At 38.1% G+C, this 17,859-nt stretch overlaps 1 protein-coding gene across 12 annotated transcripts in view; it reads left to right on the top strand.

Annotated features, from left to right (window-relative positions):
• PICALM (phosphatidylinositol binding clathrin assembly protein) overlaps positions 1-12,301 on the top strand; it is a 98,189-nt gene extending 85,888 nt beyond the window's left edge. For 11 of the 12 annotated variants that reach the window (XM_040630939.1, XM_040630941.1, XM_008704413.2 and 8 more), the window contains 2 exons: positions 9,579-9,681; positions 10,941-12,301. In XM_040630939.1, the coding sequence (XP_040486873.1) occupies positions 9,579-9,671 (93 nt within the window). In that variant the 3' untranslated portion in view covers positions 9,672-9,681; positions 10,941-12,301. The remainder of the gene's footprint in view (positions 1-9,578; positions 9,682-10,940) is intronic. The other variant, XM_008704414.2, reaches the window with a different exon arrangement.
• The last annotated feature ends 5,558 nt before the right edge of the window (positions 12,302-17,859 follow it).

Here is a 17,859-nt window from a genome sequence, read left to right as displayed (position 1 = left end):
TTGTGTAATAATTTATAGCCATATTTAAAATTGGTTTGATTTGTTAGCTAATAGTTACTGTAAGCTAACATACCAGATGGCTGTCACCTAAGAAAAGAAGATACCTTTAATTTTATGGTTGAATATTTTTAATAATTAAAGATTAAACTGTTTATCTTTGAAGTAGGTGAGATTTTGTTCATGCTTTAGTTTTTAATGGTTCGGAGCCAGTCCTTTGGATTAATTTTGCCCATTCAAATGCTAGTTGTAACCAGAATAATTTTTCTTAATGAATTACTTTTTGGTTCTTTCATTATTTTCCTCCCTTTTTTAATTTGTATTCAAAATTCCTTGATGACAGAGGAAACATGGTAAACAGTAATTTAACTGTAAAATGAAATCCCATCAAAATAAAATTTTTTAATCAAATCCCAGTTCTACACCTATTGCCAAAAATGTTTCCCTGCTCCTTGAAGTGCTTTTTGGGACCTGTTACTCAGCCAGGGCATAACTTGTATCTTCTGGTCTCTTGCTTACTTACTTTAAATTAAGTTAATATTTTTTTTTTAAAGATTTTATTTATTTATTTGACAGAGATAGAGACAGCCAGCGAGAGAGGGAACACAAGCAGGGGGAGTGGGAGAGGAAGAAGCAGGCTCACAGCAGAGGAGCCTGATGTGGGGCTCGATCCCATAACGCCGGGATCACGCCCTGAGCCGAAGGCAGACGCTTAACCGCTGTGCCACCCAGGCGCCCCAATATTTTTGAGAGTATCTCAGCCCTACCAGACATGTTTATCTTATGGCCAAATATTTAGTAAGGCATTCCAAACAATTGTGTTCTGTGTCCTGCATTATATCTAGGTGCTGCATTGGTGTTAGCTAATACCTTCCAGATGGCTCTTAGACTAGACTACTCTGTTCTTTAGGTTATTGTCTTTAATTTAATAGACTACACTGTAGTATTGAAATTATGCCTTCCTGTACACTCACCCTGTTCTCTCATTTTTTTGTGCTGGCTTATTCTGTATGTTTTTTGGTATTTTTATGTAACTGTTAATTGCTTAAAAAGGTGGGGATTATGTTCTTCTGTTTCATGCCCAATATTGTAGCTTTTAAGAAAAAAAACATGTTTGCATTAGTGTATCTTCTTAGATGTTTGACTACATGGAAAATACTAGATCCCTGTGGTTTTTCTTTTTTTCTCTTTTCATGCTTCCTCCCAGTTTTGCTCACTGTTTGATGGGTTATCATAAGTGTGTTTATTACTTGAGGAGAATGGGCTCTCTTACTTTCTCCTCTTAATGATGTTTTATATAAATCTTACTGGTACTTAACTGGTGTCTACATTGAAATGTCCATTGCTGACCAATAGTTTATTAAATTCATTCTGTATTACATTATGCAGCTTTTCTGTTAAAAGCATGAAGACAGTTAATCTAGTTAGTTTCAGTTTTCTTTTGAAGTCACTATGATGTGAAATAATATTCTTTTAGTGGATGTTTATCAGGCAATTTAGATGTTGTTGAAGATCTTGGGGGAGTGGGTATTGTGTTAGTTATATTCTTACCACTTCCTTATATGAGAAACTTACTCTGATCCCATTTCCAATTTATTTTCCCAAAAGCAATATGAAAACCAGACTGTTACATATGGGTATTTAATTTTTTTAATAAGCTATTAAAAGTTTTATTGGTTTCTTGATTGGTATTGGTCTTTGTTTTGTTTTGTTTTAATGGAGGGTTGCCAGTTTTATTTACGGAGGATATGGCTAAAGATGCAAAATGGCTGCTGTGTTTTGTTTGTAACAGCCAATTTTAAGTAAGTCTGACTTCAGTTAAGCATCTGAAAGGAAACAATGGCTTGTTGTGAGTGCCTTTTTCCCTTCTAAATAGGGACACTGTTGGATATAGGAATAATTCGAGTCTTACAAAAAATTGCCTTTTTAATGACTTTCTTGTGTGTCAGAACTAGTGGCTCTTTGCTATTAGGCTTAGTTTCTTATTCTTTTCTTTCTTTTTTTCTCTTATTTCTTCTTCTTCTTTTTTTTTTGTTTTTTAACTTTCCTGGTGTGTTAATCGTGAGTGTTGGCAGTGCCTCTTCTGTCAGCTGATCTACCCAGCTGGAGTTCTGTAAAGAAGGCCTTTTGCCTTGTCAGCAGTGCATTATGCTCATTTATCCTTTCCTCCTAGAAGAGACCTTGAGACTTTGGGAATTGGGATTTAATACCATAGGTGAGAGTGGTTCTGTAGTCCCCAGGGCACACCTGAATCAGTCAAAACAAAAATTTGAGGAGTCCCATCTGCTGACAATTAGTGTTAATAAGACAACCTATAGAATAAGGCCTTTTTTCCGGGTTTTTGCTGAGGACATTCTTTCTAAAAGGTAGAGATCTAATTTCTTGTCTTAGAACTTATTCTTAAAATCTTGAATGACTAAAGTTCTACCTCCGTGATGAACATCAGTGACCATATACAGCACTGTGTGGATAGAAAATACAGGGGTGTATTGACTGTCTTAACGTTTATTAGAGAAGGCCCTTTTAAAAAATTATTTCTCTATTATCACTTTAACTTTTACCCGTATGTTAAATATAGCCATAAATTCTAGCTGAGTTGAAATTAATTGGGATAGCAGATTTTAGAGAGGAAACAAAAGCACCTGCCTTGGAGTCAGCAGATCTGCATTCGGGTGTACTGTTAGTGTCGTGGGGCTGCCCATAACAAGGTGTACCACAGACTCAATGGCTTCAAACAGATGTACTCTCTGACAGAGTTCAGGAGGCTAGAATTCTGAAAACAGAATATCCCCAGGGCCATGCTCCTTCCAGACCCTCTGGAGGAAGATCCTTTCTTCTTCCCCAGAAGGAAAGAGGTAGCCCCAGTCATTTTTTGGTTTGCAGCTCTAGCACTTCAATCTTTGCTTCTGTCACATAGCATCCTCCTGTGCCTGTCTTCATGTGGCGTTTCCCTCTCACAAAGATACCAGTCATTGTATTAGAGCCCTTTTAATGATGTCATCTCAACTTGATTACATCTGCAAAGACACTGTTTCCAAATAAGGTCACATTCATAGGTCCTGGGGATAAGGACTTCGTATTTTTGTGAGAGGGCACAATTCAACAGTGTCAACTCCTCACTAACCAGGAGTTTCAGGGCAAGTTGCATGTGTAACTTGGATGAGCCTCAGTTTCCTAATCTGTAAAATGGTCATTTTACCTTGTGTACTTTATAAGTTTGCTCTAAGGATCAAATAAACATATTTGAAATTGACTTAGGAATGGGGAGGTTTTTTTTTTTATTGATTATTTTTATAAGGAACTTTTTGTTCGTTTTTAGAAGAAAATTACATAAGATTGCCTATTTTCAGTGTTTATCTCTATTGCAAGTTATAATTTAATTTGTTCTAATCTGATACAGTTTATATTTCTTTCCATGCATTATAAATAATCTTGATTGTAAATAATTCATACTTCATTATTTTGAAACCTTAATTGTAACTCTCATCTGACAACATCAGAAATACATGGACACAGGCCCCGGTGGTGACAGGGCAGCCCTGCTGAGCATGGTCTGCTTTAGGGCGTGATTCATCCACGTGCACAGTAGGCTGTGGACCCTGTTCACAGGAACCAAGCCATATTATTCTTCAGGACTGTATGTATCAGCAGCACTTTAATTGGCTCAACCTTTGTGGAATGTAGTGTTACCCAGAAGTATAAAATTTTAGTTTATAATAATTAAAGTATTTATTTGGACCAAATAAATAAGCTCTTCTGTTTTGTGGGGAGGGATAAACCTTTTTTGAAATGTCTAAGTCTAAAATTCTCTCCTTAGACATTTTTAGTGGAAATTCAATATCTAAATCAGGTAGAAGCAGGTAGCCTAAAGCTCTCAGGGAACACAGTTGTTGTTTTTTGTTTTTTTTTCCTGGAGTGCCTTATTTCCAGTAAATGGCAAATAAGGGGTGTATTATAGGCACTACTTTGTCTTGTAGTAACAATTGACGTAAACCTTAGCTTTTCATTTTCTTTGGTTTGGGGGAGTAAGAAGTTGATTTCTAGTAGGAATCAGCAGTTTAAGGGACTTTAAAAGGACTTCTCTTATCCTTGGAAGCACTTCTGATATACAGAAGATGTTTATTTTTAGCTATGTCAGTTAATACTTTTTCCCATCAGTTTAAGAAATCTTGTGATCTGTTTCCCTCTCTCCAGTTTGGTTTTAACTGTCAGTTTAGGTTGCCATAATTCTAATGAGATGACTTTAGATGTCATTTTGGAATAACTTACAGCTTCTGTGTTAACAGATTTTAAGTTATTATAGACTCTAGCAGTAGTTTGATGCCGCTAAGATAACTAATGCTTTGAGGGTGACAGGAGTAATGTTGGCATAACTTTGTGATATGACTAATGGACAGAACCCAACATGGGGTTACGTTAAACACAAACCCAAGAAGCAGCTGTTAGATGCACTAGACTAAACCTACAGGGCAGGACCTCTACCTTATACAGTTGAGAAATCCTCTCTTTTAGCCACACTTCACAGAGACAGCTGAGGAATAGCATTATTTTTTTAAAGATTTTATTTATTTGAGAGAGAGAGAGTGCATGAGACGGGGGAGGGTCGGAGGGAGAAGCAGATGCCCTGCTGAGTGGAGAGCCCGATGCGGGGGCTGGATCCTGGGACTCAGGGATTTCATGACCTGAACCGAAGGCAGACAGATGGTCAACTAACTGAGCCACCTAGGTGCCCCATAGCATTGTCTTTAATAATGTTACACTGTGTGTGTCCCTATGCAACTGGATCCAGTTGTGCCACTAGTGTCCTGGCCATGTTCCAAGCATTATCCAAAAACAGCTTCCTGTTTTGATATTCTGTAATTCTGTGTTCAGTTTATAACTAATGTTTTTGTCTCTCAAGTGTTTTGATTGCACAGCATTATCAGGAAAATATTTTTTAAGCATGTACCCTTGTATATACAGCTAATGTATATTTAAAATTATATATTCCTACAACAATATATTAGGTACATTTTAAAACAAAAATAGAAGTGTTAAATAGGTAGAAATTAAGAGAGAAGCTCTAGTATTTTCTTCTAATGTCCTACTTTGGAGATCATTTTTATTTTTATACAGAGCTTATGTTATCACCAAACGGCTCTTTAATTTAACATGTTCTAGAGTGCTTACTATGTGTAAGTCATTGCTAGTTTCTGAACAAGAGACAGGTAAAATATGTTTCCTACATCTGAGGAGCCTAAGGGTGAGTGTAATATGGACATACAAGTGACTGGTTGATGGCAGAATAATGAACCATTATAAAAGAAACAGTGTTGAGAACACAGTGGAGAGCAAGAGCTACACGGATTCAATGACATTTGAGCTGGGCCTCTTACATAAGAATAGATGAGCTTTTTTTTTTTTTTTTTTTTTTTAAGATTTTATTTATTTATTCGACAGAGATAGAGACAGCCAGCGAGAGAGGGAACACAAGCAGGGGGAGTGGGAGAGGAAGAAGCAGGCTCATAGCGGAGGAGCCTGATGTGGGGCTCGATCCCATAACGCCGGGATCACGCCCTGAGCCGAAGGCAGACGCTTAACTGCTGTGCCACCCAGGCGCCCCAAGAATAGATGAGCTTTTGATTGTAGGTGATGGGGAAGTTTGAATTAGTATTTGAGCTACTAATATATGCCAGGCAATGTACTGGATGCTTTATGTATATTTTCATTTAATCCTCAAGACAGTCTTAGAGGGAAATAGGAATATTGGGTCCAGATAGTCTAAGCCCCATTTATAGAAGAGCCAGGATTAGATTCAGTACCATCTTTCTATAAAACTCAGCTCTGTCATCACAGACAAAGGAAGTATACCCATTTTTCTCTTAAGATGTTGACCTTGCTTCTCTAACAAAGACAAAGTGAGTCTGTACAGCATTGCTATTTGCTATCGAGGCTTTTGGGTGACTGCAAAATTCAAATGGAAAGAAAAGATGTGGCAAAGTTGCTTCTTCTCCAAGAATTTTAAGCACAGCCAGTGATATGTCAGAAGTTTATCCTTAAATATCCAATTCTTTATTCTCCTGTGAGCTTTCAGTTGTACTAGTCTCACTTTGAGACTGCTGTTATTTTCTTGTTCTGACCTGAAATTTTCTCTTTGGTGTTGAACAGGAGTCTAATGAAGGAGGAACCATTTTTGTTTTATGACTTTTTGTGTAGTAATAGAATTCTTTGTTTAAAATCTCTTTTAAGTATGTCTGACTTTTATTAAAGTTAACTTATGATTTCTGTATTCTATCTTTATTATACTAAACACATGCTACAACCAAAAAAATCTTTGCTTTTGAAGCAAAGATTTTTGGTAACATTAGAATTTTTTCCCCCATTTCAACGTTATTTTATTTTATTTTTTTAAGATTTTATTTATTTATTTGACAGAGACAGAGACAGCCAGCGAGAGAGGGAACACAAGCAGGGGGAGTGGGAGAGGAAGAAGCAGGCTCATAGCAGAGGAGCCTGATGTGGGGCTCGATCCCATAACGCCGGGATCACGCCCTGAGCCGAAGGCAGACACTTAACCGCTGTGACACCCAGGCGCCCCTCAACGTTATTTTTTAAAGGTTGATTAGAGTGGAAGGAAAGGGTGGAGGAATTTCAGCTAAGAGTTACCATTATTAGTTACTTGTAAATCTTAGTATTTCTATTTAAATGCTGCTCTTCTTTCACTGTTTCTCAATATTTTATTTTCTTATAAAATGAGAGAGGAAGACTATGTCTGTATTAGACTTACAGTAAGAGTGACTACTCTTTAAAAAGCATATTCAGTTGTGGTATAGGTCAGTTTAGTTTGAACAATAGCTGTGCTAATTTTTTTAGCTCTGTGGGAATTGGTATGGAGAATATTTAAAATAAATGGGTAAAAGGCCATGTTCTATTTTGTTTTTAAAATCTTAATTTATTTATTTATGGCAGGGGGAGAGTTTGAGCAGGGGGAGGGGCGGGGTGAGCAAGAGAATCCTCAGCAGACTCTGCACTGAGCAGGGGGCTTGATCCCATGACACTGAGATCTTGACCTGAGCCGAAATCAAGAGTCCAACGCTCAACCAACTGAGCCACACAAGTGCCCCTGAACTTTTTTTTATTTTTAAATAGGCTCTGTGCTCAGTGTGGAGCCTTACACGGGGCTTGAACGCACCACCCTGACATCAAGACCTGAGTGGAGATCAAGAATCAGACACTTAACTAACTTGCGCCCCCCACTCTCACCCCATGTTTTGGTTTTTTTTGTGATGGCATATTTGTAATAACATTTTTTTTGTTGTTAAGAGAGCACACATTCCTAGTACTAGCAGCCCTACTTAGTCTCTGATTTACTCATAGAATGATAATTAAAGGAGGGTCAGCTCTTTTACTTATAGGTGACTTTTCAGATTCTTCCAGTCCCGCTGCTTCTCACCCACCAGGATCCTGTTGCCCCTTCATGCTCTTTTCTTCCTGCTTTCCTTGAACAGAAATTGGGCTATTGCAGCATATTTCCTTTTCTTTTTCCTTATTTACTCTCAGAGCTGGCTACTCTGTCACCAGTGCATGGTGTGCCTGCACTTTGGTGCAGGTGCCGGGAAGAGGTGGGCACAAGTGGTCCAGGGCAGCTTCATGGCCCTGCCTTTAGCACTCTGTGATCAGCCAAACCAGTCTGGGCCATTGTTTCATGTGCTTGAGATAAGTATTGATGATATGGAACTTACTATAGTGGTATTAGGTCTTGTTTTCTTATGTTTTGATTTGGCTACGTATTTATAAATGTAAGATACAGGTGTGTGGATTTTACCAATTTAAGAGACATTAGAATTATTAGTTGGGAACTGGCACTTTTTTCTTCCCAAGGAAATTGATCCTCTTTAACATTATTTGTAAGCCTGTAGGACTTCTCTCTAGCAGTATGCTCACACATTGGGAAGAATAGAAGTGTTCCCTTTGACCATATGCTTCGTGCATTTTCCTCTGGGACTGTTGGGTCTTCAGACTGCTATCCTCATGAAAACATGTGACTTAAGACATTTTAGTGTGGGGCTCTCGTAGGAGACTTGAGATTTTGGATGCAGTCTATCCACAGTAAGGAATTTTTGGTGTTTTTGTTTGAACTTCAACTGAGAAGATCTACTTTGGAGAGAAATGCAGTTAATCTTAGACTCCCTCCAGCTCAGTGACTGGTGATCACTTTACCTAAAATCATTCTGCTTCTGAATGGTCATCCATGGTTGGTCTGAAGTGGGGAGGAGGAGACGTCTTCCAATTATGTTGCACCTTAATTTGTCTCTACCTGGCTGTTATTTCAATTCCCAAACCCAGAGTGCTGCTCCGTCCTCCCATTTGTAGCTGCCTGTGTAAGTTCATCATCCTTTCCATTGTCTCTTCCCGTTGTCTTTGAATATTTATTTCTGAGAACAAGGTATGGATTAGGAAAATATCTCAACCACTAAAATAACTGAAGATGATTTTGCAGACCTTTAAATTTCTTTTGGCATCCACAACAACAAATTGCATATACTTGTGATGTAATTTTTGCTGAAAGTCATTGGCTATTCATTCTCTGTAGTGCTTTTCTTAAATCAGAAGGTAGAAATGAAATCACTTTGAACCAGCAAAGATAGATGTTGAGGCTTGAAATCCGTTATAGGATTTGAATGTTGGAAATATGAATTGAAACTATTCCTACTTAGTCAACTTCTATTTAATACTCAACTGAACATCCCTAAAAGGACAGCTCTCATTTCATAATGCTTGCATGCCTCTGTGCTTGCATGCCTCTGCAATCTTATGCAGGGGGGAGGGGAAAAAATTAAAAATTTGTTCCAAACTAAAAGGACTTGTGTTTGGTTTGAAATAGTCAAAGTAGGTTTGGTGAAGGAGCTACACATATGAAAATGAACATAGTTATTCTTCAGGAGCTGTCTGTCTTTGAGGGAATACTAACGATATGTTAAATTGAGTTTAACAAACTGTCTATTTGCCTCTCTGTATATTCAAATTAAATGATAGCTAATTCCAAGAATCAAGCAAATGTAATCAAGTAGAAAACAGAATCAATGATTTTAAGTATTCCCTATTTTCAGGGCAGTATGTGGGCAGTTAGACTAGGTGACGGAAGGAAAAAATATTACAGATAGATTTATTGGGTCTGGACTGAGGTCAGAGTTTGCACAGCTTTTGACAAATAGCCTGGACACAGGAAGCCATCTTTCCTCAATTAAAAAGAAAAAAAATCACAATTATACACTTTCTTCCCCTCTTCCCCCCACCCACAATAGAAGTCTTAACTGTGGGTCAGCTTTTATCAACCTTTTTGAGTAAAAGACTCCATTCCTTTGGAATTTCAGAAACAAGAATTTGTTTTCTGAAAAACACATGCCATTGGATACCCTTTAACTTGACATGTGATTGAAACTTTTGTTTTAATAATTCCATTTTCTACAAAGGCTGCCTTTATATTTTATTAAAGATGACAAAACAAAAACCACTTCTTCTTTCATTACATTTTCCGCTTTCATGTTCTGTCATTCAGAGATCTTTTTTTCTTTCCCTCTCTCTGTCTTCTTTTCCCCCAGCTCTCGGCAGCATCCAGCCCCTCCAGTCACAGTCCTCACAGAGCTTCAGGAAAGGACCCTTTTGCAGAGCTCTCTTTGGAGGAATTCTTATAAATCACTTTAGGTATTGCTGCTTGTTGGGTGAGATGGAGACTTAACTACTTTAAAGGTTTATCAAATATTAAACACAGTTCACTCTTCTCCTTTGTTTCTTTAAAGGACTCTAGGTTCTCGCTCTTTCCTCCTCTTCTGTTCTTTAGGTGAAGACTAATAATAGATCAAAATAGGACATAGGACAAACAACTTTTGGAAAATACCTTTAACCTAATATAGAAGGTGTGAAATCAAAGAACCATTTCTCATGTTTACATATAAGCATCCACTGCTCACAGCAGATGGATGGGGTCAAATACCACCCTTAAAAACTGGGTGTTTTCGTCAGTCTTAAAACATGTATGGAGAAGAACACAATTCTACACGTTGGGTTAGAGCTTGATTAGGAGAATCTCTAGTTTGAATATAACGTCCGTGAACATTAGATGTGAAGAACTCATTTTAACAGTTTCTTTAAAGTGTTATATTTATGTGTGCCTTTTCATTTAAAAATAGTAACATTTTCCCCAAAACAGACTTTTTTTTTAAGTTAAGGGCAAGTGAATACTTTATGCCCTTTTTGATAGAAGGATTCTGTGTTTGATCCCCAGTGCCTCTTTTTGCTGGAAGGCAGTGAAATTTGTTCTTCTTGGTGCTCTAGCCCCTTGTGTAGGTAGAGCTTCTAGATCTTTGAGAGTTTGTACTCTTCTGATTTGACAAGTTTATTAGCACATCTACTTCAGTAATGTCTTTGGATGAACAGTTTAAGGGATACCCTGAGTGAAGTATCTGAGCAAACAGTGAGGCCCTATTGAAAACTATTCCTTTGTAGATCTTTCAGATTTTTATTTATATTAGTAAAGAAATTATTTAGTGAGCATAATATTACTCTTCCCTTAATTATCTCTAATTTTATGGTATCATTTTGAAATAATAAGTCAAATTGTGCTTTTTCTAAATGAGATTTTCACATGGAATATTTGTGTTCTTGGAGAGATGTTCTGAACTTGTCATTGAAAATTTGTTCCTTCATTTTCTTTCTTCTCCTGTCTCTTGGTTTTTGGTGATTAGAAATATATATTTGGAAGTCCCTCTAATTAGGCTTCAAATTTTGAGTTCTGGCACATGATGAGCTGATAATACTTAGTTTTGTAATCTGGGTTTTGATAAACATGAAGTAAACATTTCTGGGCCAGTTGAATGGTAAAAGCCACAGAGCATTTTTATTTGTGAGAAGACATCTTACAGTGCAGTGAATGAACTTACACTCTTTTTTATTTTTTTTTCCAGATACAGTTTATGTAACTAGATGGAAGAGAATGGAATTATTCCAAAAAGACAAGTGCTCAAGCAGCAAATACTTACTTCCAGCAAAATCCAAACTGCTGTCTCTTAAACTCTCTTCTTCCATTAGAATGCTACCGTAACCCAGTGAAGGCCCATGAAGGAAATTGGGACTAGTCTATAGAAGAACATATCAATACAGTTTATAAAGCCAAGAATTGCCATGATTTCAGACTAAGATCTGTCTTTTTGGTGACTAACCCTTCAGTCCTTTCAACTCTTATTAATACCCATAATCAGTAACATACCAAGAAAAGCCCTTATTTGGAAAGTGTGAAATTTGTATTTGGAAAAGCTGCCTGGAGAGAAGAGCTGTGTCCTTTACTGTAATGCAACAGGACTCTTTTGGGGGGATCAAAATCATAATTCTTAATTATGCAGTATCTTTCTTTTCTCCAGTCCTCACAGATACAGAAGCAGTAACTAAAATTAACTTTTCTTTTAAAAAAATTATATATTCAGTTTGCAGTAGACATTCCTTAAGTATTTGTATTTATTTATGATTATCAATTTACGTAACATTAATATTGTATCAGACCTCCTTATGAAAATGAGTATGGATGTACACAGTATGTTTGATTTTTATCCATAAAAGTGAATCTGATTCAGAATGCTTTTCAGCTGACATACAGAGCACTAAATACTTTAAGGCAAGTCCATAGGTCTGAATCACATAAGAATTCTCAGTCTCTATGGGATTTAGGGAAGCATTATAAATGCATTAATCCTTATAGTCAATTCTGTGCCTAGGATTTTGCAAGGGAACAGTTCACTGACTAGGAAAAGCACTACATTTTAAATTCAGCATTAGTGCATTGGGAAGGAACTTTACTGCTTTGTGCTTGGCATGTCATTATTTTCCATTTGACATTAGGGCCTTTCCAAAATGAATGTGAGGAATTGCTTTCACTTCAAGACTTTCCTTCTTTTCAGTAAAACTATAGGAGGTGTTATGGGGGGAGGGAAGGGGACAAAATCCTTGAAACTTTTTATTTGGTTCATGCCATGTTATGATCATGTACCTTTTAAATAAGGGGAAATAGTATCTTTAAAGTTAATGTCTAGCCAAGAGTTTAGTTAACGAAGAATTAAACTGCACTGTTGATCGGTGCTTTGTGTAAATACATCTTAACGTTTTGGTTGAGAGGGGCCTTAAGAAGGACAGTTCGTTGTAGGAAAGCAATTCTGTACATGAGTTTAAGCATACTTGTTGCATTGTCTCTGCAGATTCTATTTTTGTTTACAATATTAAAATGTATGTTAGCAAAAATGGGTGGATTTTCAAATAAAATGCAGCTTCCACAAAACTTTTTGTTATGGTATTCTGGTCTGAGGTGCTTTTTTTTTTTTCCCCCTTCTTTTTCTTTATCATCAGTGTCATCATTTTTTGCTAGTAAAAATATACCTAGGTGATTATATTTGCTGATTTAATAAAATGTAAATTTTATTTGTTTTAACTTAATTTCCTTAAAGATTTATCTTTGTACCTTTTGTTACCTTCTAGACTCTTATTGATAAACTAAACTACTTATTAAAATTGTTGATTTTTGTCTTTTGATCAGATATCTTCAGTCAGGTAAGTATAAAGGGAGAAAATGCTTGTGTTTGGCACATTGGTGCATGTGATAATTCTGTCAAAAACACTCTGACTGTATCATGTTTCATACTGAATAGTAAGTAGGATTCACAGTACATGGTGGAGGGATTAAAGACTGCACTGATAAGTGTCTGCATAATATTTGCTATGGTTGGAAAAAAAAACATCTTTAGCCAATATACTTTGTTAATTTTACTAGTTTCTAAGTTTCACTATTATATTATTAAACCATTTTCATATAAAATGGGAAATTGTACTTTCGTAGTTAACTTCTTTAACATTGTCACAGATTTTGATGGTCTTTTGTGTTTGAGTGGATCTTCTATTTCAGGCCTATGGCTTGTTGCTTTTGTAATTACATTATTATTATTATTATTATTATTATTACTATTATTTTGTATGTTTGTGAAGGTGCTTTGTTGAAACAACTTTGGGGCTTGTTGGATAGGTGTTACCCACATTTTACCCATTTTACACATTGGAATTAGGAACTGGGAAAGGAAGTTGCTCGGGTCGATAAGCTAATAGAGGAGTCAGGTCTTTGTTTTCATGGTCCATTGTCCCTTTTATGACCTGCTGTTTATTCCGATGTATAAACCGAAAAGGGAATTGTGTCCCTCTGCATTGTAGACTGATGACCATTCTTCATTCCTGCATGGTTTTCTTCCATGAAGAACATTTCCTGCTTCCTGCTTTGATGTCCAGACATCATGGGAAAGGAAAAATACAAAACACATGATCATATTAACTTTAATCAGAGTATAACACGTGAGGTAAATTAGCTGTTGAATGCTTATCTATATTAGGTTATAAACCTGTACATGCCCACACCATCTTAGTACCCAACTACCAAGTTGGCAGTGGCTATGGAGGGAGGTAAGATTATTAGCTGCAGAGAGCAGCTATACTCGTAACTAATCATTTTCAAAATTAGTTTTTTGCTCTTGACTTAACATTATCATTCAAAATTTTCTAAGAATATCCTTTTTTTTTTTTTTTTTAAGAATATCCTTTTCTTAACTAGTGACTATGAAAGTCCATATTTAGGAAGGGGCCTTCTGTTAGACTAGGAATTTTTTTTCACAAACAAAACATGACCCCTGGAAAAGAGGCCTTTATGGGATAAGTTTGTCCTTGAATTAAAACAATTTCAAGCTCTTCTTTTGTTCATTATCATCAACAAACATGTTTCCAAATTCTGAGAATTCAGAGTACTGATACGAATGCTTATTTAACACCTGGTAGAGAGAAAAACAGCTCTACATTTAGGATGAGTGTGGGTCCCGTGTTTGGCAGTGGCTGGGTCACAGAGTTAATGGAGGGGTCACAGAGTATATGGAGAGGCCATGGCACTCAGCCAGATGAACTTATTCTTACCTTACAGAAAAGATGGCTTCACAGCTTCCATCAGTGGCCACAGCAAATAGCTTAGTTCTTTGTTCAGCCATACTTGCTACCTTCGATGGGTCTGACTGGCCTGGAATTCTGCTATCTGAATAGGATCTGAATGGAAAGGCTGCAGTATCATCTTCTATTTGGTGTGTCACCAATCAGAAATGTTTTGTAGGGGCGCCTGGGTGGCTCAGTCGTTAAGCAGCTTTTGGCTCAGGTCATGATCCTAGGGTCCTGGGACCCAGTCCCACGTTGGGGGGGGGGGGTCCCTGCTCAGCAGGGAGCTTGCTTCTCCCTCTCCCCCGATGCTCCCCCTGCTTGTGCGCGCTCATGTGCGCTCTCCCTCTCTGTCAAATAAATAAATAAAATCCTTAAAAAAAAAAAAAAAGGTTTTTAAGTCTCTAGCTAGTATTTCTAATTGTGGTGTAAGCACTTAGTAAATGTCCCATTTATTATCGATGTGTAGCATACAGGTGTAGTTTTTATTCTGGATGAAACTACCCACATTGTCAAAAGTTGTGTAAAGTTCTTTCTGTGGTATTGGGGGACGGAGCAGGTATACTATCTTCAGGCAGAGTAGTAAGTTATACTGACAGTAGGGCAGACAGCTATGAGAAAAGGGAGGGGAAAGTTGTATAGAAGCTTCATTTTTTGATAAGTTCTTATTTAAAATAGCTCTTCCTTTGCTACCAAAAATTATTTCAAGGTTGGTTTTGAAATAAAAATTGCTGTGTAAGAATCACCCAAGACACTAACCGTAACCCTGTCTGAGCATTCCTCAGTGGGTTACCCTCCCTTGAGCCTGGCACTTGGCAGCTGCCCTGTACGCCCAATTAAACAAATTCTGGGTTAGCATGCCCTTGACCCTTGACTGGGACTGTAGGGAAGAAAGTATCAACAGAAATAGACCATCCCCATTCCCCACCATGCACCTGGGCTCCAGACTGCACTAATGTGCTGAACTTAATAGTGATTTCCTTGGCCTCTCAGGAACACTTTACATGGAAGCATCTGGTACACCATATTGGCACTGCCAGCTAACTTCGTGGCCATCTTAAAAGGCACAAAATGAAATCTGCACTTCTCTGGTCATTTTTGTCCTGAAGTAGGGTGGGAACTGGAAAGCTTTTTGCTTCCATGTAATTACATATTAAAGGAGGCTCAAAGGGCCAAGAAGAGGCTGGCAGAGGCACTGCAGTAGGAGGGAAAAGACACCAGGTTAAGCCCAGCAAGGATGGCTGTGCCCATTGTTTGGTGTTCAGAACAGCTATTGCTAGGAGCTAGTCTTTGGTAACAACTGATACGCAGAACTTACTAATTAATTCATGATGGACAGAATTTACATCACATGTGGGTCCAAAGTGGAGGTGAAAGTATGACAGTTCACTTCATCTTACAGAGCTTAAACGTGTCATACTGGCCTAAAAGAAACAATACAATAGGATAATATGAAATGATACAAAACATAAAAGTCTGTCCCCTGTTGGCACAGAGCTCCCAAGACCACACTAGGAGCATCTTTTGTTTTAATTGGTCTTTGACCCCAGTTCCTGACATAAAATTACTGATTTTCTTGGAATTCCCTGTATGACAGAGGTGTCTTCTGTTTTGAGGCAGCTCTTGGTGGGCTCCTGGATAGCTTCAGGATGAGGGCTGGTCACCAGAAAGACCAAGCTGTCATTGAGAATCTTGCACTTCAGTCCAACCTCATCCTTCAGGATAGAGGAAGTGGAGACTAAATTAATTATTGAACATGCCTATGGAGTGAGGAAGCCTCCATAAATATCCCAATATTAAGGAATCGGGAGAGCTTCCAGGTTGGTGAAAAAATCCACTTGCCAGGAGGGTGGTGTACCCAGCCTTCACAGGGACAGAAGCTTACTCTCAGACTTAGGTATCTCCGTCTTGCCATTATCTGTATCCTTTATCATATCCTTTATAATACTGGCGAACATTTGGTGTTTCCCTGAATTCTGTGAGCCATTCAAGTAAATTATCAAACCCACAAGAACCTTCGTTTATAGCTAGTAAGAAGTGTATAGGTGATAACCTGGACTCGAAGTTGGGATCTGGGGCATTGGGGAAATGGCTATCTTTTAGGACTGATCCCTTCACCTCTCAGGTCTGCACCAACTCTAGTCAGTGTGAAAGTTGAATTCTAGGGCACCCAGCTGGTGTCCTATAATTATTTGGTGTGGGAAACCTGCATGTCTGGGTCAGAAGTATTGTGAGTATGAGAGTAAAGGACAAACAAGCGTTTTTCTCATGCATTTAATAAGCTTAGTAACTGAGGTGTTCATGTGTTAGAGATGGCATTTCAGAAGAGTAAGGATAAGAAGATGGACTATTTAATCTGAGGTTTTAACTGACACCATGTATCTGGGGAAGGGTGACAGAATTCCCTCCAACATACACCAGTGTAAATTCCAAATGGTTAAAGGGTATAAATGTAAGGAATTAGAAAGATGAAGAAAGTATAGGTGACCGTCTCAGTCAAATAGCAAAAGGGAAAGGTTATGATAACAGTTCATCAAGGAAGAACTGGTGATCAGTGAAAAAATGAATCCAGTAGTAACTAGAAAATTCAAATGGGAACAGTAGAGCTTTCCAAGTGTAAGGACATTCTCAGTGCTTTGTATGTGTTTGTTCGTTTAATCAAGTCTGTGGAGAAGGTAACTTTGTTATATCTATCTTATAGATGAGGAAACTAAAGCCTAGATTATCTCACTTACTGTGTGATCTTTATCAACTAAGTGAGCTGCAGTCCTGAGCCTCTGTGGTCTGGCTATCTGGCTATAACCAGACCATAACCACTTAGCTGTATGCTGGTGTAGGAGGATGCCATTTTGCCTGTCAAAAAGCATTTATATATGTAACAGCACAGGCAGGAGTACATGGGGTTTGATTGCTAATTTAAAGCTGAGGTGAGCATAAGCTAATACAGCTTTTTTGGATGGAAGTTAGCTAGAGTTGTCAGAAGTCTTGAGAGTTTCTACCCCGATCCAGTAATTACGCTTTTAGGGAATTTACCCAGGGAAATAACCTGGGGATGGGGTCTTGGCTAGGGAACTTGGCCTTGAATTGTTGCCTAGCACATAAGTTTAAAATCAGGAATTGCCCATATTGAAGAATAGGAAGTCAGATTAGTAGATAGGATGTCCATACCTTGAGACCATCTGTGAAACAAAACAGCCTCACTCTCATGGGTCAGTTTATATCAGCAGATAGTAGATAATTAGAGACTCAGTGCAGATTTTTATTGCTGTCATTCCAGATTAAAAGCCAGTCTACACTACCAGGCTCTGCCAATTCCCAGGTCAACCAAAAGTAGGAAGAGCTGTTTTTTCACCTGAGAGGGTTTGTCTGCTGGTGATGAGCTGGAGAGGGAGTTTCCACTGAAGACAGGAGGAATACTAGTCTAAGGTGCTTAGGAGAACAAAATTCTCTACCCGTCACCCAACAGAGAAGAGAGCTTTGCACTCACCGACATGAGTTTTACTGTCCTAGAAGATTTAGGAGGTAAGTGGAACTCTCCAGGTTCCTTGTCCTGTGTTAAGGGAAACTAGAGGACCCACAAGGCATTTTTAGTCCCATGTTTATCAAGCAGCTTCTCAGGCATGGTTTTTTGATTGCAAGCCTTAACATACATGTTTCACGAAGTTTCCACACTTGGTAAATTTCTCCCCAAATGTAGTTCCCTGTGAAGGGCCTGGGTGATCCATCACATGGGGGATTGGTGCGTCTGACTGGCTGCAGCCCTCCCCTTCAACCCTGCACTTCGCTGCGATCCTCAGTGTATCCGTGTGGCTCAGCGCTCACCATGTAGTCAGGGCCTATAACAATTCCAAACTTTCTCACACCTCCGTTCTTGAAACT

This window comes from Ursus maritimus, unplaced genomic scaffold (assembly GCF_017311325.1).
Source record: "Ursus maritimus isolate PB19 unplaced genomic scaffold, ASM1731132v1 scaffold_16, whole genome shotgun sequence".
Classification (NCBI taxonomy): domain Eukaryota; kingdom Metazoa; phylum Chordata; class Mammalia; order Carnivora; family Ursidae; genus Ursus; species Ursus maritimus.
Note: the sequence above shows the minus strand (reverse complement) of the source record. Positions and strands in the feature narration are given on the sequence as shown.